Source organism: Vidua chalybeata, chromosome 5 (assembly GCF_026979565.1).
Source record: "Vidua chalybeata isolate OUT-0048 chromosome 5, bVidCha1 merged haplotype, whole genome shotgun sequence".
Classification (NCBI taxonomy): Eukaryota; Metazoa; Chordata; class Aves; order Passeriformes; family Viduidae; genus Vidua; species Vidua chalybeata.
In genome coordinates this window covers 9,909,804-9,936,677 of record NC_071534.1, presented here as the reverse complement: position 1 = coordinate 9,936,677, position 26,874 = coordinate 9,909,804, and the positions used below count along the sequence as shown (strand labels likewise).

Below are 26,874 nucleotides of genomic sequence, written 5' to 3'. Positions count from 1 at the left end.
TATTTTCTTTATTGCATGTTTTCCATGTAGCTTTACTCAGATTTTATTAAAATAATTGGTAGCAACTTACATTCTTCTATAAAAGTTTTCTTTCTGAAATACTGTGATTTATTAGTGCAGAGACATCAAAATTACTCAAAAAAATATAAAATTATAACAAAAATCACTGAACGCTGTATGTGCATATTTATAGACATATGTAGCACCTTCATACCCTCTGAAATGAAGTGCAAAACTAAAAACAATTAAAAAATTAAGACTTTTTCAACTAAGTCTCTAACTCATATAACAAGATGATCCAGTGGCTTTTTTAAAAAACAATATTCATTAAACAGCTAGAGTACAAAAAATAGGATAGTGAAAAAAAAAAAAAACCCTGGGAAATCACATCAAAATAAAAACTACTTATGTTTACAGCATTATATTTTAAGCAGTGTATTACTCTGCTGCAATCTTTGTTTGGAGACACTGACCTAAGTTTTTCAGGTACAGATGGCATATATTAGCAGAGGGAAAAATGGGTTTGGGAGATGTGTACAGAAGAGTAGGGTACAACAGACATGAAAGGAGGAGGAATATGTGCAGAGAACGTTGCTTTAAGGTGGAGGAGATGTGGAGGAGAAGGCTCTTACGTTAATGAAGGCGGGTTTGAAGATGCTGGAACCAGTTTTGCTTTCCATTAAAATTAATGAGTAGACCTCTATGGGCTCTCACGTGAAGAGGGTTGTGTGCATGTTCCAGGAAGTCACAGAGTTTTGCCATTGTGCTGCCAGGGAAAGTCATTAGGACCACCTTTGTGAAAAATACTATTTCTACAAGAAATGAAGGTTTAAGACAGAAGAGAATAGAATTAGAAAACAGAAAGCAATTGCTTCATCCTTTATAGATGGGAGAAGTGCTTGAACTGTGAGTAAAAATATGTCATATGGCAAAGGACATTTAATGTTTAGTTGCTATTTTCTTTCTTAAAACAACTAGCCAATCAAGGCATTAAGTACTTTATAAAGTCAGAAAATTAATGGTCCTTGTAAAAATTGAAGGTTTTTTTAGAAAGAGAGCTGTAAAAGAACAAACAATTACAGGTAATCAATACCATTGTTATTAGGAAACCGATGAGAACAACACTTCTTCTCAATTAGGGAAAAACTGTATTTTATATTTCTCTCTTGCAAGCTGATCTTTGTTCACTCCAGCCTGTAATCTTGGTTTATGCTTTATGGATAGGCTTTGTTCTGGGTGTTTTTGAAGCATTGCATGCCTTTTTTTAAAGGTTTCAACAGAAGAACAAATAGCAATGAACTCAAAGAACAAAGGACTGTTCTTCCTTTCTTTCCGTCAATTTATTTTCCCCCCTTCTTCAAGAAAAGAAAGGAACGTTTCATCTTGTTTTTCTCCCCTTTCAGGAAGTTGATGGCAATAAAGTGATGTCTTCATTTGCCCCGCACAACTCATCTACCTCACCCCTGAAGGCAGAAGAAGGTGGGCGCCAGAGTGGAGAGTCCTTGTCCAGCACAGCCCTGGGAACCCCGGAGCGGCGCAAGGGGAGCCTGGCAGATGTCGTGGACACCCTGAAGCAAAGGAAAATGGAAGAGCTCATCAAAAACGAGCCAGAAGGTAAGGCCTGGGAAGCTGGCCAAAATTTTCTGTGTTCTTTTCTTTTCTCCAGATCCTTTGGATACATATACTTTCTAATCGTGCCGTTTTCTGCTCTGCTTGCTTTTCTTTGCCAGCAGATCTTACAGTTCTTTTCTACATTAGAGGTAAATTTTATCAGTGTCCCATCATAGCTAATGTTTTTAGCTTTTCCCAAAAAAGAGAGTCTATTGGTCTTTTTGTTACAGTGGCAACCTCCTCAATATGCCTGCAGTAAGCTAATTTTAATCACATGGGGGCTTTTACACCACTACTCCCTTCTTCCCATTTCTAGACCTAAAAGAAGTATTATTTATCATCAATGTCAGTGTTTTTGTGAAATGATCTAGTGGGCAGGTCATTGTTTGAAAGGTAAGAAGGTAAACTGGGAGTTTGTGAGGGGTTTTGTGTGGGACAGATCATGGTCCGTTCATGTGTAGTGCAGGTGCTGTACAGACAGGGAATGCAGGTGTTCTCTGCATTCTGTGTGGGCAGTAAGTCTCAGCTTTGGCTCCTAGGTGTCCCTTTCTGGAGAACAAGTGTCTTTTGAGACCCTCTCTCCAGCTGGTGGTGATAGGACTTGTGCTCTGTGGGCTGGGACTAAGACCAAAGATGAGGATTTTTAATTTTTGCCTGTTTGGGGCAGAGTCCAAGTCCTGACTGGAAGATGAAGTTCTTGTTATGCTCTCTGTAGGTATCTGCATGCTTATTTACAGCTTCCTTTTCGGGGCACTGCAAGCCAATTGTGTGAGCATACTGAGCCTTGTTTCCTAGGGTAGGGCACGGCAATGAGACTCCATCCTCATTCACACTCACCTATCCTGTTTCAGAAATCTGTTCCAAATGCTTAAAAGCAGGGCTCTCAGGGCCCACCTCAGTGCTAAAGCATGAAGTGACAGCACCTACAAGAAAATTTCAGGACAACCTGCATACTGGAATGGAAGTATGGGTACAAACACGCTGGCACATATGGGAGCATGACAGGATTGTAAATTAGGCTTTTCTTGACTGGAGCACGCAGTAAGGGTCTGCTGGGAAACAAATTCTTTGAGCTTTTTTTTTTTTTTTTTTTTAATATTACTTACAACATTTCTGTTGCATTTAGGTAGATGTAAGGGTCAGTGCCATAGCATACCTTGAGCCTTTGGATGGGAGAGATTGCAGGGGGAATGGGTGGGAAGGAGATCAGGCTTTTATCTGAGAGAGGGGAGAACAAGGAGTTCTGGGCAGTGTATAAATACTCTGAGTATGAGTTTGTACAAGCTGCACAGACTCCATTAAGGAAAGGCCACAGATAGACATGAGAATGGTTACAGAGCTTGTGCATTATCTCAGCTCTACTAAAATGAAAATATACAGTACAAACAAAAGATCTACAGCTTTGTGAGGAGATTGGGAGAGAGAGGAGGGGGAGCAACTGAATGTTGGGCTTTGCAAATGCGTGCAACAAAAAAATCTTTTCTTCCCTCTAGCTATTGTTCTATTGTCTTTCAAAGGCCATTAAATTGAACAGCAGGTTGTGATGAAAATTTCATTAAGCCCTAGTTAAATCATTATGAGGGTGCCATATTCATGTCTCTGCTTACTCCCCATCCAGGAAAAAATGAATAGGAAAGAGTTGAGCTTTTTTTCCTTTTCTCCTTAAAAGCGAACTAACAAAAGTTCAGAAGTTAGAAGAGAATGGGAAATGGGACATGAAACAAAAGGAGGCCAGAGAGGTGAGGTGGCTAGGAAGAAAATTAGACTTGCATAAGAGCATTGAAAGGTGGTGAGGGACAAATACATCATTTTGACAAGCCTCCCTCCCCCTTCCCTTCATCCAACATGGTTGTTTTTAGAGTGGCTAATTAAAAAAAAATATATATTTCTGGGTGCAGATGGCTAGACTGTTCTTAGAGATCTTCTACAAATATGAGTCTTTTTCCCTAAATGAGATATATACCAATACAACACAGTGTCTTCTCTGTTTGAACTCCAGCAGAAAATTATTGTCATGTCTTCTTCATGTGCTAAAGTAAAATTGTCAGTCATCACTGGTTGCTAGTCAGGTAATTAGCATATTAATGAATTTCCCTGTGAATGAGGTGTTACAAGTGGGAATCTTTGATAGTACATGTAGGTAAAAATGCAGCAATTTGTGATAAATGCATATTTCAGTAATGATTTTTAGTCTTGCCAGTTTGTAAAGCTTTGTGGGATGAAGATCAAGAATCTTGGTTAAGCTTTGCTGCATTATGTCAACAAGAATAATATAATACTTTATTTCCCTTTGGGAAGAAAGGGAAACATTTGCACCAGTAGTTGAGGTTTAATTAAATCAATTTCCTGTGAATCTTTCAAAGACCAGATATGAGCCACATTCCCATTTCTCTATTTACTCAAAAGTTTATATATTATTTAACTTGTACAATGGGCTATGTTTGCTCTCTTTTTATTGTTTGAAATAGTCCTCTGAATTGCTGTGGGAAATGTGTTTTTCAGGCATTCTCTCAAATGGCCTGTTTCTTCCAAATCAGAAAAAAGGGAAGGGCTGCATACACAACTTTAGGTCTCAATTCAAACCCCATATCAGTCAGGGAAAGGGCTTCTCTTTTCTGAAATGGGTTTTAAGACAAGTGAGATATTCCAAAACATTGATAACAGGTTTGACTCTTTCTAAGAAACTTCACTGATACAAGGGAAATGGTTTTCTACAATTATACTTGTTAGAAAATAAAATTAAAAATTAGTAAGTTTTGTCGGTAAAGGACAAGAATTTTTACATTTTAAACATACTGCTCAGAATGCAGCAATGTACATATATAAACACTTCCCTGTACTCACACAGGAGCTGATAAGGGGAAGCATCACTCTTCACATAAATGGTTTTCAGGTAGATTTGTTGTATATATACTCTTGGTTAATGTGCCCTGTAGGAACCTACACTGCCTGCTCTTCCAAAAGCTCAGCACTGCCTTTTCCTCCTTGGATATGACTTGGGGGGGTGTTTTCATACTTAGCTCCAAAGCTCCTTGCTCTTTTTCTTTTCCCCCTAATTTTGCCATTTTCCTGCTGCTGGATGGAAGTATGTGATTGACAATGAGTCATGCTGACACAGAGACATAAGTATTTCAGTGGGTCTAAAACTCGTGGAGTTTTACTCATTACTAATACAGTGCTCATCTTTCTTCCCTCAAATTCTGTGGAAAATCCTTATATGCAGCTTTAGTCTTAGGCCCCCAAAGGCATAAACCTATTACTGAAGTCACACAATGTTATTTCACATGAAACATTCTGTCCTTTCTAACTTGAGCTTCAGAAGAGGAGTCAGTCCCCTTTTATTCCTGGTACACAATAATGAAGATAATGGAGTGGGTTTGGAGAAGCCTTACACACTGTGACAGACCTCAAGCCCTTGCCCTGAGGGTCGTCTGCCAACCATGGGATTCCTTTTGCAGCTAAAATCATTAGGAGAATGAGATACAGGCATGTTTTTCCTCTGTTTTCTTCAGGCCTCAGAGGATGGCAGAGACTCTCTGTCTGTCTGTTCTCCTCATTTGTAGAAATGAAATGGAAATCTCTTTGAAGTCACTGAGCTTGACACAAGTTTGTGAAAGAAAAGACCAAAGCAACCACTTAGCTTTTCCTTGCACTATTAATGTGATTGGATTGCTGTATTTTAATTTATGGCCTGTGCTTGTGGAAAATTAAATCTCTGAAATCTCTGTAGCCTTTCCCCTAAACGTATGGCTTGGCTTCTGGAAATGAAAGAGGCAAACAAGTAAATTCCTTCCTATTTTTAGAATAAGCTGGAGTATTCTTTGGCTCTTTACATCTCCTGACTTTTCATTAAGAATCAATCCTCTTTTTCCATTTTGGCAGTTTTAACAAGTTATGTATCTGTTCATCTTTAAAACCTTCATAACGGGTCTTCTGAGGCCAGATCCGTTTTGTTGTACAGAATTTCTAGGAATTCTGTACAAAGAAGGATCATATGGACATCTACCTGATGAGCTTATGTGGATGCAGTCATTCATCTGCATGGCTCTTTCCTTCTTGGTGAGGACCTCTGAAATTCAATTCATTTGGGCTGTTTAAGTGAATACTTTGAATTTTCCATAAAGACACGTACACAGATATACACACGTACATACGTGCACACACACAATATTTTTAATGTATCATATGTGTTTAGACGTAAGTATATATGAATACACACACACAAATTATTCATTTATTGTGTTTTGTATTTTTCCTGCTCCAAAATTTTGATCTTAGAGTCCTTAGGTCTTCAGAGGGGGAGCAATTCATCTCAGCTGTTTGGTAAGAAGGGAATAAGCGTGTTTGCAGAGCTTTAACAGGCAGTGAGGGTACTAGAGCCTCATGTATTATAGTAGGCAGCAGGACTGTAAGTAATTACTTGTCATGAAAAAAGGGATGAGAAGAGCCTCTTGGGCATGATTTTTGTCTTCTGAACATCCCCCAAAGGCTATTTGTATTTGATGTTTAAGTTTACATTCTATATCACAACACCTGTTAATGTGGTAATTTAAATGACTGTTGTTTAATCAGTTCTGTAATTTATAAAAGTGAGCCATACTGAATTCAGACTCTCTAGTTGAAGTATCTCCTAACATTATCAAACTTTTCATCAGCAAATCTTGTAAAAAGATCAACATGTCTCCCTCTTTTTAAGCCACAGATTCCAAAGCAGGCCATTCATGGGCACAAGAAGGGTGGCTTTTGAAATGCAGACTCTTGTTTTTAAATCACATCTGATGAGATGGGAGGAAATAAAGTGCACAGATTCGGGAAAGGCCTAAGGATACTGTAATTGGTTGAGGTTTAAAGTTCTTTTATTTGGTTCCTCACTGCCCCTTTGACAGAGTGCGTGTTGAAGAGGCTTTGTAATGCTTTTCCACTGAAGGACAAACAAGGGTACTTTGCAGTTGAGTACTTTCAAGTTTTGCTCGTGCACTCGTGCTGCTGTGGAAGGATGCTTCAGGTGCCTTGTGGTTCCATGCTCATCTCTGCAGTCTGTCACCAGAAAATGTGTCTCTTCTTGTAGAGCAGGCCAGCATAAAACTTCCATTGCTTCTTTCAAAGACCCTGCCATATGGAAATGTGCTTTCACATACTGCTGATACAAATAAAAAATAATTAAAACATTTGAAAGTTTATTTGTGAAATAGGCCTATGTGATGAGAAGGCCCTGTTAAATACTGTAGCTTAAATTTTTATTAACAAGTGCTTTAACTCTAGAACAGAGGTAGCCTAGTTTGAAGCCTTGCCAGCTCTGACTTGCTCAAAGTGAAGTTTATTCATTTGTTGCCTTCAGTTTTTAAGTGTTTTCCTTCCCAACAGTTTAGCCTGATAGTCACGGTTTATTTCAATGGATGTTTTCAAAATTTGCTCAGATTCCCTTCCAACTCTCTCTTCTTACATCCTCAAAGGTTTTTAGCCTTTGGATTTTTCTTCTTCCTTTTGATAAAGGCATCTGAGGTGCTGATACAGCATCTCAAATATAGAAGAAAGCATTATGGTCAAGTGAGATACAGGAAACTAGTGCTTTTGGAGAGAAGATGCAGTCCCTCGCTCCCCCTCCCTGGTTCAGAATGAAAGTCTCTCTGATGGATCTCTGCAATTAAAACTTCTTTCTGGGTTATGTTCACTCCATAATATTGAACAAGCAGGAGCCAAAGCAGAATGCCTACTCTTTTCACTTTTCATCTTTAACAGCACAACATATAAGTGGTTCAGCAAGGCAATAATAATTATTTGGGCTCCTGTCTGCCCTTTTTTCCCCAAGTAGCCAGACTCCTCACCAGCTGTGATTCATTTCAGTAGGGGTTTTCAAAATTTTCTGTCACTTTTGACCCCACATCATTTTGCTGGGAGTTTCCTGTTGTATTCCACCCAGATCAGCTTGCAGTTAGCCTTTGGTTTTTTGTGTGCTCTTTTTAATTTTTTAATTATTATTACTGTTTTATTTTCATTTGCCCCTCCCCTGGAAAAGCCATTAGCTTTGTGACCTTCGTTTTGGTCCTTGGATGAGTGCTGGAGGAGCCTCTGCCCCAGTCTGCAGTACCCAGATGTACGTGGGGGAGTGTGCCAGCTCCTTGTGCGTGCTCGTGTGCCGCAGCTTTCGGGGGATGTCATTTATTCAAGAGTGAAGAGCAAGCCACCTGTTTCTCAGGCCTCTCAGTCCCTCACATTAAAGGTTCAAGCCCTCGCTGAATAGTAACATCTTAATCTGGGCAACATACACACCATTTAGCTGGAACCTATTTGTCGAGCTAGCAGGATTTGTGGGATTTTTTTTTCCCCTTTCTCTTACCCCTGAGGCGCTTGTCACGACCATGCATTTTAAAATTAATCAGACCTCCCAGGCTTGTGTGACTGTGCGGTTTAACATGAAGAAGTGGATATCAAGTATTTGCCCTAATTAAATAGGCCTGCTTGGTTTTGTTCTAGTGGATGCTTGGTCTTTTTTTTAATAAGAGCTGCTTATGGAGGAGGCACGGCCGGCTCTAGAGTTAGTGGAGAGCTCACTTCAAAGTTTTCCTCACCACCTGCGCCCTGGATGCTGAGACCTGAAGGACTCCCTGCGTTCTTTCTTAACAGCACCATTTGTGGGAAGTGAGCAGAGGGGGAAGGGGGAGATTCAGCCAAATGAGAGAGAGAGCGATGCGGGAAGGGGAGGTGAGGAGCTGGGATGAGCATGTGCATTGGCTTTTGGAGCTGATTAAGATGACCTGTCATCCTGTCTGATTAGCTTTAGCTCTCAGTCTGTGCCATGAGCTATTCACAAGGCTGTCTTGTGTCTTCTGTTTACCAGAAGCAAGGGAAAGCCTCTAGTAAGGCAAGGAGTAACATTTGCAGCAACTCCCACTTGCTTGTTTAGCTAATGAAGTAGCCTAGTAAAAACACTCCTAAGTTTGGAGCTGTGGCTGAGTTTTATTAGATACATGTCTGTTTAGCATTGATATTTTTAAGGTAGCTTGAGAGTTGCCAGCTCTGTGCATCTGTATGCATCTCCTGCCTTGTACACAGGCTGCACTGGGAAGGCAGAATTCCTTTCAGCACCTTCCCTTCTCATACAGTTTAATTGTACTGTGGTTTCTGTATTGCCTCAGGAGAAAGCGCGCTGTATGATTTCTATGTTGCATGAATTCAAAAAGTGCTCAAAAACCAAATCAAGGAGAGCTGGGGGGAACTCTCTCTGCCCTAAGCACCCTAAAACCTGTTACACAGTAATTAAGGACTGATAGCATTTAGCAACTCAACAAGTTAATTTTAGCCAAAAACTAGTAGAAAATTTGGAACAGTCAACATTTTTAAACAAAATGTTTCTTTGGAAGTGATATTTTTTGTTTTTAAATGTTTAAGATGATTAATCTGAAAGAGAAATGAAAACATTTCAATTAGGATTAAATAAAACACTTTGGGTCAGGTGGAAACAGCTTTTCCCCTGACTTGGTTTGGCAGCTGAAATGAAAAAATGCAAACTAGTCAAACAAAAATGAGTTGCAAAACCTGGTGAGGTTTTGGGGGTGTTTTTGTGTCTAATGACCTGAGAAGGACAAATGAACAGTTGTTTTACAGACACTTAAATATATCTGAATGTTACACACTGTGGTTTTGAGGGCAGTCTGTAATATTAGTCAGAAAAGCTTTCAAAATTCGATCTTCTCCAAACGTGCAAATTTCTGTGTCTTCTGAAACCTCAAGTCAGCAAAATTTTGCAGCATCTAGGGCATTTTATTTTGGAGCAGATTTTGAAACATACAACATCAGATGTGCTTGGCCCATCTTTGCAGCTGAAACCTTGGAGTCTGTTCTAGAGGACCTTGGGAATCTCCAGGATTTTACTTTGCTTTCTATAAAAATTCTTGCAGCCAGTACACAATAAAAAGAAAAGCTGTATTTATTTATTTATTTCCATAACAGTTCAGATTGCTGACGTAAAACCCAGCAGGTAGGTAGGATGATACTCCACTGATTTAAAAGTTTATTGTACATCCATGCACTAACTCACTGCCATCTTTCTCTTCCTCTCCCAGTATTATTAGTCCTGTTTTATTTTTAATTTCAAACCTTGGCAGAACCCAAATGTAAAGAACATATTGACACTGCCAAGCATCTGTCTGGTGCTTGACAGCATCATAGAAACCCTTCCAGTGTTTCCTCTGGGTTGCTATTGGTTATTTAACAACACAATGCAAACGGTGCAGTGTGGGTGTATGTGAAAAGGAAAGAAAGGTTGAGGTGGGGGGAAGGAGCCCTGCACGAGTAAATATGTCTTTCATCATATCTTTTGTTTGGTCTGTTTGCTGTGTGCTATTCAGCAGTCAATAGAAGTTGTTTGATGGTTCTGCAAAGGGGTAGGAAACCTTTTCTTAAACTTTTATTCTCCTGCTTTTGTCTCAGTCCACAAAGTTCTCTGCTTTTGTTTTTCTTGCCCCATTTTGTTGTCACCTGTCTGTTGTTGAAGGGGTTTTGTTGCTGCTGTTTGGTTGATGTGAGGTAAGCTGATACTCAAGTCATGCTCCTGGTTGGGAGCATTCTTGTACAGGTGAAGTAGGCTTGAGGGAGCTTAGGAAAGATTTGCTGCACTGGTCTTTGAGGCAATAGAGCTCTTTCAAGCTTTCATTTTAATATATTTATTTATCCAGAGGAGGAAAGTGAGGAGTGAATGAAGAAAAAAAATCAAGCTCTGCTTTCTGCTGGAGAATGCCCTGTTAGCACTTGTGTGACTGGGTAAGGCTTTCTGGGATGTTTAGCCTTGATTTAATTCGTATTTAAGATTTCTCCTCCCAGCACATTAATATAATGTCAATGTAGAATGCATTGCATGGTGTAATTACTGGAGAGAGCAGTAGTTGGGAAAACAGACGGTAATTGAACACATGGCTGTTTATTACAACAGGACAGTGCTCCTACGCTGGTATTTAGGGCATTAATAGGGAAGAATTGATTTGTTGTTTTAAGATGAATTCAATCACTGTTGCTTAGGCCTTTGTTTGTTCAGGCCAAGTTATGCTTTGTTTGTGTTATGTGCCCAAGAGGTTTACACACCACAGAGTGGCATTAGTCATGCAGAGGGCTTGGGAGCAGAGAGCCATTTACATGAACAAAGGACATTTTTCTTTTTGGCTCTGTTTATCTTCCTCTCCAGTTTTGCTGCCCTCTAATCTATCTCCATCTCTCTCTCCCTCCTTTCCCCCCCTCTCCTTCCCACTCCAAACGTGTCTAATCAATGCAGAAGTCCTCCCACGTTCTTCCTTCCTCCTCCTCCTCCTCCTGATTCACCCTCCTGGAGACAAATGGAGCAGTGATTGACAGCTGGCAACACAGCTGGGGTTGTGGCATGGGGTAAAAGGTGGAAATAGGAGTGGTACCTTCAAGGTTTTCCAAGAAACTGCTGGGCTTGGGGAGAACAAGGATTGCTTCCAGAGTGAGCCGAGGAGAACGAGCTGTGCCCTGCACATCTCCACTGTCGGTGATGCCTTGAGAGGGCTGCCCTAGAACAGAGGCTGGACAGAGTTACAGAATAAAGCAGGGATTTATTAAAAGGATCTCCTCAATGGATCCACCTTGGGCAGCACAAGAGCCCAGCCAGGGCTACACCCAAGATGAACCAAAATGGTCCCAAAATGCACAAACGCTCGTGGGGTCTCTCACTTTGATCAGTTCTGCTCCATTCTCATATTGGAGTTCATTGTCCAGTTCCAGCTTTAGCCCATGAAGTCCCATCCTTCTTGTTCTTCTCTCTTCAGCCCACGTTGTTTGTGCTCTTGGGCCTGAGATTTGGATCATTTGTCCTTGGTCCCCAGCTAGAGAAGGAATTGTTTTGTCTCCCTGCTCTGTGAAGAGAGCTCACCATCCCCTAATGTGAAGCTCAGAAGTGCACACTAAAGCAGCACAGAATCTGAAAATAGAAAAGCTGAAACCTGAGGCATCACAGAAGTTTGGTGTGAGGGAGCATGTGCACCTTTGGAGGGTCCTGCTGGCTTGTGCTCTGGAGGAACCCTGAGCAGGGCACATCCTGGGACTGAAGGAGCATCCTGCCCTCTTCTCACTGGTGCAGGTTGGAGGGAGGAGGAGAAAGCTATCTGACTGAAGTTGAATTCCTGGTCTCCCTGTTGTCAGGAGCATGGTTTTTATTTTAGGCTCATTGTGCTTGAGAGGAATCTCATCTTCATTTATTTCTGTGTAGAAGATGTTAATGGACACTTCAGGGTGATGTGGGCCAAATTCTGCTCTCAGATGCAAGTTCATCACTCCCACTGAATATGCAAGAGCTTTAGGAGAGCCACATTTTACCCACCACAGGATTGGTAAAGAACTCAACGTGACTTGTTTTTTTCTACCCCTCTACAGACAGGGATTAGGCCTGTTCCTAGAAGGAGCAGGATTAAAAGAACTGAAAGGTAACAACAGCCAAGTCCATGGGGTCACTAATTGGTGGAAAATTTTATTGCCTAGTTGGTAAGATATTTGTATCTAAGTACAGTGCAGGAGGAATTGCCTTCTGGGGTACAGAAAGTACTGGTTTAGCACAAGGAAGGAGAAGCACAGATATGTGACACAGAGAGCCAGATTCTTCCTGTCAGGGAGAAAAAGCAATTTCCTACACTGCAACGTGCAAGGAACCTCCATTGTTCATCTGAGCCTTTTAGCTGTAATTTATTAAATTATTGGATCTGCAAATAAATAATAGACACACAGGAGATGAGGTCTGTGGATGTGAAGTCCAGCAGGGACTGTTGGTTGTGTATGGGACATGCTACTTGGCTACTAATTAGAATTGTTTTCCTAAATATCTAGGAATTGCAGTTGCAAAGGCCAGCCCATATGCCCAAAGGAAAAGATGATTTCCATCTCAAAAAAAACCAAAAAACAATAAAACAACAACAACAAAAATTATTGTACTGCACTGCCAACAAACAAGAATGATAAAACCAAATATACAAAAGCCTCAAAGTTAGAAATGGTGTCCAAGTGCTTTATCGGAAAGGAAAGTGGCTCTCCTGCCTTGGAAGTGGTTATCCTCGTGTCCTGTTTTTGCAGTACAGTTTGGAATGTTGCATTAGTCTTGTACTGTAGATTAGCCCACACAATCTTAAGGTAAATAGTCTAGAGACAAAGATCACATGGAAGAAGAAAGCCTCTTGGTTTTATTATGCACCCTGATGTTTTTATGCTAAACTGCTTTTTCTTTTTAGTTTTGCCCACAACACATATCCCATTTCAGTAATTGAGCATCTTATCTCCCACAAAGTCAGGCATCAGGGAGAAAAAAAAGAAAAAGCAAAAAAGTCAACAACTAACCAGAAAAATTGTTTCAACTGTAGTGATTATTGTGTATCCATTTGATCCTGTAGGTTTGCTGGCTTGTTGCAAAGCGTAAAGCATGTTAATGCATTTTTGCTAAGATATCTATATACAGGACCTAAATAAAGCCATGTATTTCCAAATAGTTATATTTCTATGTATATGAAATTAATATAAGAAGATGAAACTAGAGGACAGCAGGTTCTTGCTAATGATTGTCAGCTGCAAAAATTCTGGATTCCACACTGATCTCATGTACAGCTTTAATCAGCAATGGTGTTTAAATATGGAGACGTTTCACTGAAGATTATTTTATTTTAAGGCTTTTTTTTTTTTTGTGGTGCGTTTCCTCTTGCTGTGTCATCTAATTGATTCATGGCTCCTGTGAAGCTTCTGGGTATGGGATGTCTGGCATGCCTATCCAAGCAAAATGCATTCTTCTCTTACTGGTTTGGCCAAGTCAGTCCTGTCTGAGTTCAGATGAATTAGGGAGTTTTCACTGGTAGTCATTCTATAACTAAGCATAGAATTATTAAATGAATAGTATACATAATATAGCAGTTTAGGACCTTGTTCTTTCTGCTGAAAAAAAGATGCAGTCTTTTTGAGACAATAATGGGGTTTTTTGTTATTTTACTGTTAGGTTACTGGATGGGAGAACACAGTACCCAGTGGGTGCTGCACAGTATACATGACCCAATATTTTAAAGTAATGGGGCTCACAAAGACAAAACAATGAGAGGTGCTGTCTTACATTGCCAGACTGCAAAATGTTCCTAATAGTTCTCTGTAAACTCATTTTGTTAGCTGCTGCTTTTGTTCTGGCCTTATGCCATAAATATAACATGGAGCAAACTGCCATTGAAATGCTGGAGAGAGTTCAGCTTGCCAGTTCCATTTCATCCTTGGTTTCTCACAAGTTAGTGCTAACCATTGATCTGCTTGTACTGGACACTGTAAATGTTCACCAGAAATGAGGCTGTAGGTACCACTCACTGCACTCCTGAGTGTTCTCAGGGGCACACAAGATGCAATATGCCTCTTTTTAACTCAGCTGCCTCAGCTGTGCTCGCAGACAAGTCCCTGTAGACATATAGGCAGGTGAAAAAGCATCAAGAAGAGAAGAATGGAGATGCCTGCTGTATTTGCATAATCAGGCAACATTGTGGGAAAATGGAACAGGGAGACAATTTTTCCAAGCTTTTCAGTATAAGGAGGTTAAAAGTTGTGCTTTAACACTCTTCAGACCTTCCTTCTCCCTTAGAATGCACTCCTTTAGAATACACTTTTGCAATCTGATTAATCTTGGGATAGGCAAAATACTAGTGGAGATTTGATTTTTTTTTTTTTTTTTCTTCTTGTGGAAAATCTTGTTCCTACTTGGAGAGGGCAGTGGGATTGTTTAAGCAATGCTAGGTAGCTTTCCTCCCAGGCTGAATGCAGTCCATAAAGCTGTCAGTTCTATAGCTTAATACTGGGTCTTAATGTATTAATTCAAGGCTTTCAGTGATCTAGGACACAACATGTGCCAGAAGTGGGAACTAAAATTAGAGGCAGACTTCTGGCTGTGAGAGCTGCTTGAGGCTACTTGGGGTGAAAGAAGAGGGAAGAGATCTGATGTCAGTCACAGTCCAGGGACTGTGAGGTGTCCAAAGTATTCCCCAAAAGCAGGTACAGGTTTTTTTCTGCAGCACATGCTGGTGAACAGCCCTTCCTTTTTCTGTCTTATCCCTCTCACTGATACAGCACCCAGTGGTTCATTTCACACTCCAAATCCATGTTGAAAGCTGTCTTAGTTCACTTCTTATAACCAAGAGCTGGACTTTGCTGAACTGGGGTTGTAATTCCCACACCCTCCATCTTCCCACCTCCACCCCTTAAATAGTAGCCAATCTTCTATAAAATGCACTTTAAAAAAGTGAAAACATTGTGAAATGTAAAACAAAGTGAAATTCTTGTGAAGGGTTCTAAGTTTTCATTCATGGAAAGCAGCTCCTGTTGTTGAAAAAGAAAAAAGAGGCCAGATAGGGCTGAGCAACAGAAAAATAGTTTCTTCCTCCTCCACTTCATTGGATGTATTTTATTATGTAGAACTTTATGCTCTTGGCTGTATGTGAGAATCATTTCCCTGTTTTTTTTTTTTAAATATATCATAATTCCGTTTAGGACTATGAATGAAGTCTAATTAGGCATTATTGTTTGGTTATGTGGATTCTCTTGTGATTCTTTCTTGTTTACTTCATTTAAACTGTCGATACTGTTCTGGTCCTGTAGAAATAATGACTGTATTACTTCATGAATTTGAGATTACAGGGGCCTTGTTTTACATTGCTGTGCCAGTCATCCCTCCTCTGTGATTATTTCAGGCGATCTGAAACATATTCTTTTTGAATAGAGAAATACTCAGAAGCACAAGTTCATAGACATTTAATCTTTACTAAAACATCTTCAGTCTTTACCTTATACTGGCTTGTCTCTTTCTAATCAAATGAAGGCTGCACTTTGACACTTCAGTGTGATTCACAGAAACATAAGGGGGGGGCTGATTCAAATGAGATACACAGAGATAATTCTGCAATATGAAAATCTTGCCTTAAATTCAAACAAAGAAAGATTTGTAAGTTTTTAATGTTGGGGGAAAAACACTTCTCTGAAATCTGTACTGTGAATCTAAACTCTGATATTTTGCTCCTATTCATGTACAGCACTTTCTTTGATGACTGCTGGAGTTCTGATCTCACAGAGAGCAGAGAAATATTGGAGTTGAGATTTCCTGAACGGAGCTTAGGGGATAATATTGTGTTTAGTTTGTTTCACTAGATGCAAGCTAATCAGAGAATAATTAACAGTCAAAATGCCAAGGTCCTCGTTCATGTGAAGGATCTGGTATTGAAGTCCTCAATAAAGTAACACTCACATTGAATTCAGTGAGACTTTAAACTGAACAAATGCTTCAGGATTTGTCCCTAGCTTTTTTGTCCCTGTCAGTTTTTAATGAGCATCCCATAAAAGTGTTTAACAATTGTACTGACTTTGATTTTTCAAGGTTTGGGAGCAAATTGCTTTCTCAGGTTGAGAAAAAAATGTTGAAACAAAAAAAGCACATTTTCTCATCATGTTGTCTAACATAGTGTAAGCAGATTCAAAGACTATCTCACATCTTGCTTTCTGATAGTTAGGGATGTTGCAAAGACTATTGTAGAGAAAATGCAGGGAGGAAGGATTACAGCTGATAGATGGAGATATTTTAGACCTGATCCTGAATTCTTGGGGTTGTGGTAAAATTTAGCCAGCAAGGCAGCTACTGGTGCAAGTTGTTTGTTTGTTTTATAAACAGAGAAAGCGGGGGGGGGGAGGGGGGGGGAACTGCCACTTCTAAGATCACCATATAGAGAGAATGGTGTTTGAATGCCATGGTTTTGTGTCAGAGGGAGCAGCTTAGTGTGTCTGGATTCATCCTTTGCCTTGCTTCCCTCGGTTGTCACTGAGAGCTCCCAGGCTGAGACAGATGGCTGCTGGTTTAGTTGTGTGCGTGGGAGACAGGAACTTCCACATGTGATTTTTTTACCATTTGGTAGTAATTAGTTTGTTGTATAAATTAACATTAACTGAACCATTCTTCAGGCATTGTTTGTAATTATTCTTTGAGCCTCTGAGTTGGGTAAAGAAATAGAAAGTGGGGAAGAAACTGCTTCTTATTTTGTGCAGGGAAAGGACTCTGTCATTAAGCAGAACAGAGCAGCAATTATCATCGCTCGCCCAGTAGACTGAAAACTTTGAAAAAACCCTTGAAAAAACTAGATTTTTTTTTCCCCTCTGAAAATATTAATGGAAATTACTGATTTAGATGCACAGATAGGCTTTATAAAATTTGTCAGAATGAAGTGTGGATGTAAGCATGGGTAATCAGACCTTCCTGACATCATCATTATTACTGCTGGTACGACTACCACTGCTGCTGCTTTGATGTGTATTTATAGGGAGTAGAGGGTTTATTTTTTAAATGCATGTTCTCTCAATATTACTCCATTTCCCCCCCATATTTGTAACATTTCCTGATTTATTTGTGGTAGGCAGTAGGGATCTTGTGCTGCATATCAGGAGATGAGCTATCGCTGGTTTTCTCTGGGGATTTCTGTCGTTTCCAGCAACCAGCCAAATCGGAATTGTCAGGAGAACAGCCTCTCGCATGTTCCTTGGCACTTCTGCTTCCAGACTTGGGCAGAATCCAGACATGCAGAGGTTCATGGACATGAAAAATAACAGGGAAAGTGCCCTCTGGTATTAGCCCAATATTTTAGGAACATATTGGGAATCCCTGGGTTCATTTGCTGGAAAAGTTCAATGCTTCAGCAAGTAAGGAAGTTTTATATCTCATTATACTGAAGTTTTCCCCTTTCTTACCCAGGAGTACTGGTGTTGGTATCTGCCTTTCAATAGAGCTTTCTTGCCCTGGGTACAAAGCTGGCAAGATGGGCAGTGTGGCTCTGTGCATTAAATCCTCTCACACACAGACTGGTTTGCAGAAGTAACACTCAGGTACAGCCCATCACATGGCACTCCCCAGCTTCATTAAAATTAATTTAGTGGCCAAAGTATATCCTCCAGAGAAAGGTTCATGTGACTTGAGTTTAAAAGTGTCCTGGTACTTTCTTGTGAAACAGAATGAAGGCAGTTTTACACCCAGACTTGTAATTTGTCTATGTAAATTGATGTTTACTGTGGTTTTACTTCAGCTTGTTGCATGCAGGGCTCACACACAAGAGGTGAGTTTGGGTCTTATTTCTTCTCTCAGAATTGCTATTAATATGTACATTTGTCCAGGTAAGTAGTTTTGCCTGGACAACAAATGCTAAAAAAGGTCTTGAAATTCTGAAATAAGTAGATAAATGCAGCTTAGTTAAGAGTTGTTCTGTTTTTCTTGGCATGGTGATTTAGCCTATATGAAGCTTTGTGCTGTTTGGGGAAGAGGAAGTGGGAGGGAGTGTGTGGGAGCTTTGGTGGCTGGAAATGTAAAGAGAATCCAAGCTGAGTATGCTGAAACCTGCAGCTAAGGGACAGCTACCACAGATGGTTTTCTTTTTGTCTTGCTTTCTGGCAGTGGCTCATGCTGTAACGAAAGTTACCTGTGATTCTCCAACTTTTGATATCAATGAATCAAACATTTTCTGAACCGTTCTATTGAACCCTTTTTTTCTTTTTCCTTCTACTGCAAAGACAGAAGGTGCCGGCCGTGCTTTGGTACTGGTGTGACAGCGAGGTGGTTGGGTTTGCAGTCAGCTCAGTGAGCACTGCTCAGTTCACTTTCGCCCTGCTGAGTGGCTGTGGGCCACGAAGGAGGAGCTGAAGGCTTTGTTGTAACAAGTGTGCAGCTACAGCAGCATTATACCAGTTGTAGGGCTGGGGTTCTTTCATCCCTGGAGGAATACGGGCAGAAAAGATCAGTCCCATGGTGAAAAGCACAGGGCAGGCTCAGGAAACATAATTTCTTCAGGGCTTTTTTTCTGTGTGGTGTTTTTTCACAGACTGCCATATGAACTTCATTCTCTGTGTCCAGTTTCTGTGGTTTTCAAGTATAGTTGACAGTGATAGTAGCTGTGTGCCTCTTCACAGTGAAGTTTAATTCCTGCTTGGGAGGCGCAGCCTGACAGAGGTCCTGCTTTACAAGAAGGCACTAGACATAGATCTGAGGAAGCAAGCTCCCTGGAAATGCTTGTCTTTTACAACTCAGCCCCCTTTGCATAGCCAGAAATGAGATTGCAGGTTGAGTTTGGGAGCCAGGTTCAGTAGCAGAGCTCACTTTTGCCTCAGTGGAAATGCTGCAAGTGGAGCAGCTGCAGAGTCAGGCCCATAGGGTTCTTGTGCCTGGAACAAGTTGGCACAGTGGCCTTGTGTGGTGGTTGCAGAGAAAAGATGTGGTTTCCATAGGTTATCCGAGATTCTCCTTTCTTGGAGCAGACTGTTCTCCTTTCTGGGTCTATTGGAGCTCGTAGCCAGAGCAAGGGCTGTGCTGAGACATCCAGCTGTGGTCCTGCAGCCCTCCTGACAGGACACTGCGCAGGATGATAGCCTGAAAAGCAGAGATTAAATCAGCCCCTCCTTGCCTGCCGCATAAAACACTTCTCACTGTCTCACATGCTTCTCCTCACACACCTGGCAGAATTAATTTATTTATTTTGTGGACATGTGAGCTATGAGCTGTGGCATGGCAGGAAGGTGAGGAATTCTTTGTTTTGTTTTTAGTTTGGGGAAGAAGCGGGTGGGAGGGAGCATGTGGGAGCTCCAGTGACTGGGAGCTCAAAGAGAATGCATTAATTAACCCAGGGGGATCGCTGGGATGCAGGAGTGAGGAGCTGCAGCTTTAAACCCAGTGATCTTTATCCATTGCTGGGTTTGGGTCACAGACCTTGGATAAGAGAAGGGGGAAGAGGGGTGAGCAGGAGGGTGGGCACAATGGGAACCAGATGTTTCAAGCTGGCGGGGGTTTGGCCTCTCTGTTATTGTGTGACAAGGCACGGATCTCCCCTGCACTCAGAAGTATGTCATTCTCCTCTGGAGTCCTTCTGCCCTCTGCTCAGGGAGGGGAGAGGCTCACACATGCAGACATGCACACATACATGCTGCACACACGCACACGTGCCCGCACAGACAGCCCTGGCTCTGCTTCTTTCCTTTGGCCTACCTTTCTGAATGGCCCTGGAAGACTAAACAGGTGTTATCTACTTTTGATTTCAGTGCATTTAAATTAATCCTGTCAGCTCAGCTGTTAAAACAACTGTCATCTCCAGCTGTTAGTAATTTTCGACTGGGCACTTTTACAGGTTGCCAAGTTCTGAGCCTGCATTGTGAATCTCTCGCTCCCTTTCTCTCCAAGCGCTATAGTAACAATTTGTATTTTTTTTTAAAGGGGACTTGCATTGCACTGTTTTTACAGCGAACCCTGTTTATTAGATATTGAAATAATATCATCACAAAACCCAACATCATCATGCCAGACTTTGGAATAAAGAGCTAAACCATGTGTGGAGTGCGGTGCATATCAATCTTCTGTGGGTTTGTTGCAGCCTCTCTGTGCATTTTAAATTTGAATGAGAGATGAATCAACCTGAGAGTTTGGGAGGGAGGAAGAGAAGGGGCTCTAAATTTTTATTGCCAAAAATAGAGCTTTCATTTTAGAAGCATTGGTCTCTCTTTCCCCTTTTGTCTTAATGTGCTTTTAATTTTCAATGACTAAATTTCCAGGAGGTACCTTGAACTGAGGACATTTTTAAATACCTTTCAGTTGTTAGATTGATGGCATACACATGGTAGGCGTAAAAATTGTAGGAGAAAAGAAATCATTGGATACATGTTATTGATTTCAGCAGGCACTCTCTAATGTGACTTATTCCACTGTGGTCAGGATCTATAGTTCATTACCAGTGCTTCAGAGTCAGGGAGCACTTGTGGCTTACCCTGACCTGAGTCCTGGCAGGGAAGGCTCTCTGTGCCTTTAAGGTTTCCACTCATTGCAGTTGTCTGCCCACATTTTCAGCTGGTATAGAACTGAGGCTGCTCCCTGGAGTTATGTTGCAAGCTGTCCTTAAAACACTGGAAAGGATTATTCAGGCGGTTTTTTTGCCCATTCCTAAGAAAAGGATGTACTTAAGAAGTGGCTATAGGTAATCTTTCTCTCAGCAGACCAAGTAGCCAAATATATGTGAATCTTTAAAAAAAACCCCATGTTTTATACAGTCTACTACATAAATAAGGGCAGTGTTTCTATATCTTTTAGTAAAATAAAGACCTTCTGTTTAAGACCTCCTTTCTTAAGATTTTCATTGTCTTTTACTTTTGAATTTATTCATGAACATTCTGTTAAAATAGGAACACTCCCCAAATATTACTAGAATAATTATTTTCCTTTCACTTTTTATTCTTGTGCTGAGACAAAAAAAAAATTATTTAAGGAAAAAAGAAAAGAAACAAAAAACTTTACCAATAATGTGAAAAATAAAAAGAAAAATATTCTGAAGTACCATCTAATTCAGCAGGGCAGGTGCTGATGTAATTCCCACCTTAAAATGTATCTGTGCTTTTAGTCGTGTTTTGTGATACAGAATTGCAGCTATCTGAGCAACATCTCAAATTCCAGCACAGTTCTGGGTGTTTCTGAAGACACCCCCCCGCCCATTAATACCTTCCTTGCAAAATTTTTTTCTTTATGAAATAGCTGCATTCACATGCACCAGTCTTTGGGTGTGCCATCATTATCCTTCTTCTCGTGCAGTGGTACCATTTCAGTAGAACATGAAGCAACTTCCTCAAATTTCCCATTTCTTAGTGGACAACTGTTAATTTTTTCAGTGAAATGTTTAGTATCCCCCTTAGTACTGAAATCTAGAATGCCAGGTTAGGAGTGCACAGTGTGGATAGGTAAGACCAAATTACAGACAGACATAATCATACAATTGCTGTTGCTATAACTGTTAGCAAGAGCTGGGGTTGCTTGTCTTAAATTCTGCTTCTATTCCATGGCTAAATACTGGAGTTACAGTGGTACACCAGGCCTTTTTCTGTATAGTTTAACATTTCCTTAACGAAAGAATTTGATCAATAATATATTAATCCAAAATTCTGGTTTCACAGAAGCTGCTACTGGTAGATCAAAGCAAGTACTTTCTGTAAAAAATACTGCTTTTATTGAAAAACAAACTGAAATGGCTGAAAATTCAAATAAGGGAAAGATAGACTATGATGGACTTCTCCCCAGAATTACAGGCATTTTATTTTAGGGAAACTAAAGAGTTCAGGCCCTGATGCAGTTTCATTTATAGTGTGTAACACTTTGTTTAAACCTTCATCAAGCCCTTCCAGAAGATGCATTGCCAAATGTTCCTGCTTACAAGGATTTATCAATGTAGGTTTAATTTCTGCTTTGCAAGAATCACACCCAGCTGTGTGAAATGCAGCTGAATTTTGAAGCCAGACATACTCATGGTCTCTGAGGTGAGCTGCTGCTCCCTTGCTGCTTTCACCTCCACATCTCAGCCCCACCACCAGCCTCAGGTATGCTGGACTCATGGCTTCTGCAACAAGCTGTTGCCATCTCCTCAGTGCCAAATACTGTTAAAGGTACAGCATTTTTTAGGATTAGGTGGTGGTTAACTTAGTGCTGCAAAGTCTAATATGCACATATTTTCCTTGTCATCTTTTCTGCACCTTTCTTTCCTTGCAGACACATAGCTTCCATCTCCTTTGGCATGGCACCATTGTAAAAGTCAGGTAATTCCAGTGACATCAGTGAAATTACCTGTGTGTAAAATTAAAGTGAGAGAGACTGAACCAGATCCCAGTATCTTCAGCATCCAAAATGTGTGTCTGCTTTGCTTGCTCAAATTAAATGGTACTTCCAAACATTTGAGGGCTTTGTGCAATGTGAAAGATTCCATTAATCTTATCTGTATGCAGTAAAACCTTGTCAATTCACACTAATGATTGTGGGAGTTAACAGGTAAGCACATTTTTCAGCTGGCTTTCCCGTGGGTGAGGGACTGAGCCTAAACTCTTGACCTGACACATCTAAATTTAGGGGTATTCAAAATCTGAATTTTGCAACTCAAGTCAATATTTAAATTTCTGTGACTTTGCATGACACAGTTTTGGCCAACTGATTTGTGTTTGACAATCCAAAGGTGTAGGAGATATCTACATAAGCCATAATCTCTTAGAAGATAGGCAGAGCACACATCCAAAGGGTGGAGGCTCTGGAATGCTCTGGCCTGGCTGAGGAGGAGTCTGCAGGCACACAGATATTGGTGCTGCTGAATTCAGAAAACCTGTTCCCATCCCTGGGGACCAGGGAAGCCCTTCCATGGGCCAGAACCCCGGGGACCTGGGATACAGGAACATTTTTTCATCCCTTTGTTTCTTTCCTGCGCAGTTGGACTAAGTAGGGGAGGATTTGGCTGAAGTCTGGCATTTGAGAGGAGAGGGAAGATTGCTCCATTGCTTTTCACCATTGACCGAAAAAATACATAACATGAGGAAAACCAGACTCTATTTATTTATTCCTCTTCTGTTTGTCTTCCTCTTTCAGTTCCATATCTTATTTTTCCTTTCTTCCTACTAACTTTTCCAGTCTTTCCACTTGTATTCTTGAAGGAGTTCATTAGCATCTCTTGACTAGATTTGACGAGCATGAACAAGCAAGGAAAGCAACAGAAATAGCAGAAATGGTAGTGAAGATTTGATATCAACACGACATGACTATGTGAAGTGCGCTGTAATGTCAATGTGGTGTAGAATATTGATAGGCTTTTAATTAAGCAGTGATTTCTGTTAGATGAGATATTAAATGCAGTTCTTGACTGTTCTTAGAGATCTCTATCCCCAGTATACAATAAGCTGTGCTTCTCAAGTTCCTGTGTTCATAAAGCCAGGAGAGCACATTTAAAATAATCAGTATTTTGCCACGACCCACTGTGTGGTTGTTCTTATTTTGGAGAAACAGTGACATTTTCAATTCAACTTGTTGTCTAGGAGTGACTCTAAGTTAAACTGAAAAAATCCTCATTTGCATTCAAGGCTATAATGGTAAATGTATTGCTCAAGTTGATCAAACTTTCCCAAGTAAACAAGCAGGAAATTCTCTGCCCTGCTAACTATTGCCAAAAGTTTTGACAGATATACCTCAAAGTAGGTACACGTTTTCGCTTGTACCAACTTCTTGATTAGATTTGCTTCCAGCATGAGAAAAGAGGAGGTTTTTCACTGTCCATGATAAAGCAGATTTGGTGCCTTAGAACAAAACTTCCTTTATGTGCTGCTGTTGAGTGTTCCTGACAATGCAGTTTAGCATTTTTGTCCTCTCCAGGGGGACTGCTTGTCTGTAGTCATGTGTGTGGGTTTTTCTGATTCCATCTCTGTCAGGGAAGATGACATTTTGCAGCACTTTGGGGAAAACACAGGAGATAAGCACGTTTATGGGGCACTGGTGGGCTGTCCCAAACAAAGTCAATAGAGTTAAGATTAGGACTCTGTATTTTTCTGTGTGCCTACACATGTGTGTGTGTGTTTGTGTTCCTCGGAGAGGCTGATGTAAACAGATGCCTCTTTCTGCTTTTCTGTGAAGGACAGGAAAGACAAAGCCCCACATTTACATTATTTTTTTAAAACAATTTGTTATGTTACACACTCATTGAGGCAGAGGTGATGCTTACTTTCTGTTTTCTTTACCAGTAACTATAATGTTAGTTTAAAAAATAGCTTACCTCACATACTGTGCCCCAGTAAAGGTAAAGTTTCACTATGATTTCCTTCAAAATGTTGCTTTAAAATTTTCAAAATCGTAACATTTTCTGAAGAGTTGATGTGACAAAGAACTGCTGGAATTTTTCCTTGAATATTGTCTTTTTAAGTGGATTTTATTTTCAAATTGTGAAGAAGCCATAAAAAACATAATTCTAAGTGACTTTTCTCCCAGTCCATTTCTGTCTACATTTTTCCACAGCCAAAACTTTGGACTTATCCATAAAATATTTTTCAATAAGAGAAATGCTTATAAATATTTCACCTCAAGATAGAGCAGACAGTTTTATGCTGAGATAGGGGAGTAAGTGCAGCTTTTTCCCTGGTGAGAAAAATCCCTTTAAAACAAGTTCAGTGTATTATTGCATTTTTTTTTTTTTCATTTTCAGAGTATAGTTATGAGGAAGTAAGCGTGAGATAAAGTAAATATAAAAATTAGCAGCTTGTCAGCTATCTCTGATTCTTCCCTGTGTGGTTTGCCTGGACCTGTTGTAGGCTGCTGTAGTGTTGTCTCCTCTCAGGGATCACAGGGAGGGCTCTGGGTGAGAGGGGGGTACAGTCACTGGTGAGGGTTGTGTTCTGCAAGGTCATATTGCAACCTGTCTTCTGAGGAGAAGTTCAGATGTTTTTCATTTGGACAACATCCATGGCTGCTTCAAGGGTATTTCCATCTGAGGTTGCTGTGAGATATTAAGTCAAGCTGTTTTCCTAGCAAGTCAACCATATGAACCTTTCAGAATTAATGCTGCTCTTCTTTAATACACTCTTTTCAGTTCTTTTTTTTTTTTTTCCTGCTAGAGAACCAGTTGTTTAGTTTAGTCCTGTTGTATAAAATATTTCCTTTCATTGGTGCGTTTTACAATTGTCACATCTTTGGTTTTAAGGGACCAAAAGGTATGTTGAATGTTCTGAGAGCATTTTGATATTCTTACAGCTGTAGGGAGTGTGGCTAGAGCACAGTTTTAGGAGGCTTAGGTTGCCCTGATAAGAGATCTGCAGCAGTGCTCTTGAGTGTCAGTGGAAGGAAAGCTCATACAAACAAGAAGGTTGATGTGAAACTGTGAAACACAGGAAATACAAATAGTAAAATGTAGGAATTTTGCTTTGATCCTTTTCCCATAACTGCATAACAGTTTGCAAACTGTCTAGTCAGAACCTTCTCACTGATTTTTTGGACTTAGCTGAAAGAAATTGAATGGTAAATAAAAAAGTCAATTACAAGTCCCTTTCTTATTCCTAAGCTCCTTCCTGTAGAACTGCCCCTGCTCTGTTCTTCTCTTTTTCTCCCTGCTTCCATTGCGTTGACCCAAAGTATTGGAAATGGTTTCTGTGTTTAGGAGAAGCCATTTAACCCTTTCCATTAAGCATAAAAATCTGTATGGTCAGATGAAGATACTTCATGGAAAAAAATGTGACATTTTGTTCCATATTTCTCTCCCATATTTTGAGAAGGATATTTATTCTTCTAGGTGGGCTAATGTCTAGCTTAGGTGGGCTAGTTCAAATTCTGACAACACCTGCCCTGCTTGATGAAGTCCATGTGAAGTTTAGCCCTTAAACACCCAGGTTGAAATTCCTTGGTACCAGCTGAGGTGCACAAAGGAGTCTGCAGTAAACAGCCTGAACACATTTCCCCCATTCAGCCAAGCATTATGAATAGTAACTATAATTCTAAACCTTAAATTTTCCCTACATGCTGGTGATCACATCTCCAGCTAGCAGAGGCAGTGCTGCCAGCTTGGATTCCTTCTTTCTGGGCTTTCTTCTGTCCCAACTCTACCTCTCCACAGAGATGGTGATGGGAAGTTCATATTTGAGGGACATACTGAGATTGTGTGATAGAAAAATACTGCTTCAGAATCCAGAGATTTTCTTTGATTTCAGTGTTTGAACATGAACTTTATTGTCATTTATCTTCTGTAATAGGTGATTTCTGACTATTCATAGCATTAAAAGAACTACAAAAAATTAACTCCATGAGTTACCAGAGGGCACAGAAGTTGGTTGTATTGACATTCTGTGGCTCCTCTAATTTTTTTAGAACAGTGAATAACTTAGGAAGGATTTTTGTGTTTTGTTTTGGTGGATTTTTTTATTTTTCATGCTGTATTTGGTGACAAAGAAACAGAGAAACCACAGACTAACTGTATTGCATGGAATGGCAGCATAATGCTGCCTCGTGGCACTAAGTAAATAAATAAAACCTTGACAATCCAGCCTGTTTGGCACACTTGTTGGCAAACTCAGTGAAAAAAGGGAAGAAAATGGCCTAGAGCTGCTGTGGTGTGTCCTCCCCTTAGTTGCTCTACTTCAAAGATACTTGCTGCCCAACATTACACTGGGGTTAGGTTGGTTTTTCTGCATGAACAAAATGAAGAGTTGAATTCTTTTAACACTTTCAAGAATCCAGCAAACCCAAAATTTGTACCAGTGATCGTATTCAGTAATTGTCTAAGCCTAACAAAGTCAATGGATGTCAATGAACTTCAGATCAGAGGCTCTCCTGCTGGAATTCTCTTGTGTTGCATGCAGGGCTCCAGTATCATGGAATCTGTGAAGCTTTTGGAAGTGCTCTTTGAAAGTGTTTTCTCTGTTTTCCCTGTGGCAGGGGTGGAGCCTTCAGCCAGTGCATGACTC

General features: G+C 40.4%; 1 protein-coding gene across 5 annotated transcripts in view; it reads left to right on the top strand.

The window, feature by feature from the left end:
* SOX5 (SRY-box transcription factor 5) overlaps nucleotides 1-26,874 on the top strand; it is a 285,498-nt gene that overhangs the window by 66,682 nt on the left and 191,942 nt on the right. For all 5 annotated transcript variants that reach the window (XM_053942786.1, XM_053942785.1, XM_053942783.1 and 2 more), the window contains exon 3: nucleotides 1,404-1,614. In XM_053942786.1, the coding sequence (XP_053798761.1) occupies nucleotides 1,404-1,614 (211 nt within the window). The remainder of the gene's footprint in view (nucleotides 1-1,403; nucleotides 1,615-26,874) is intronic.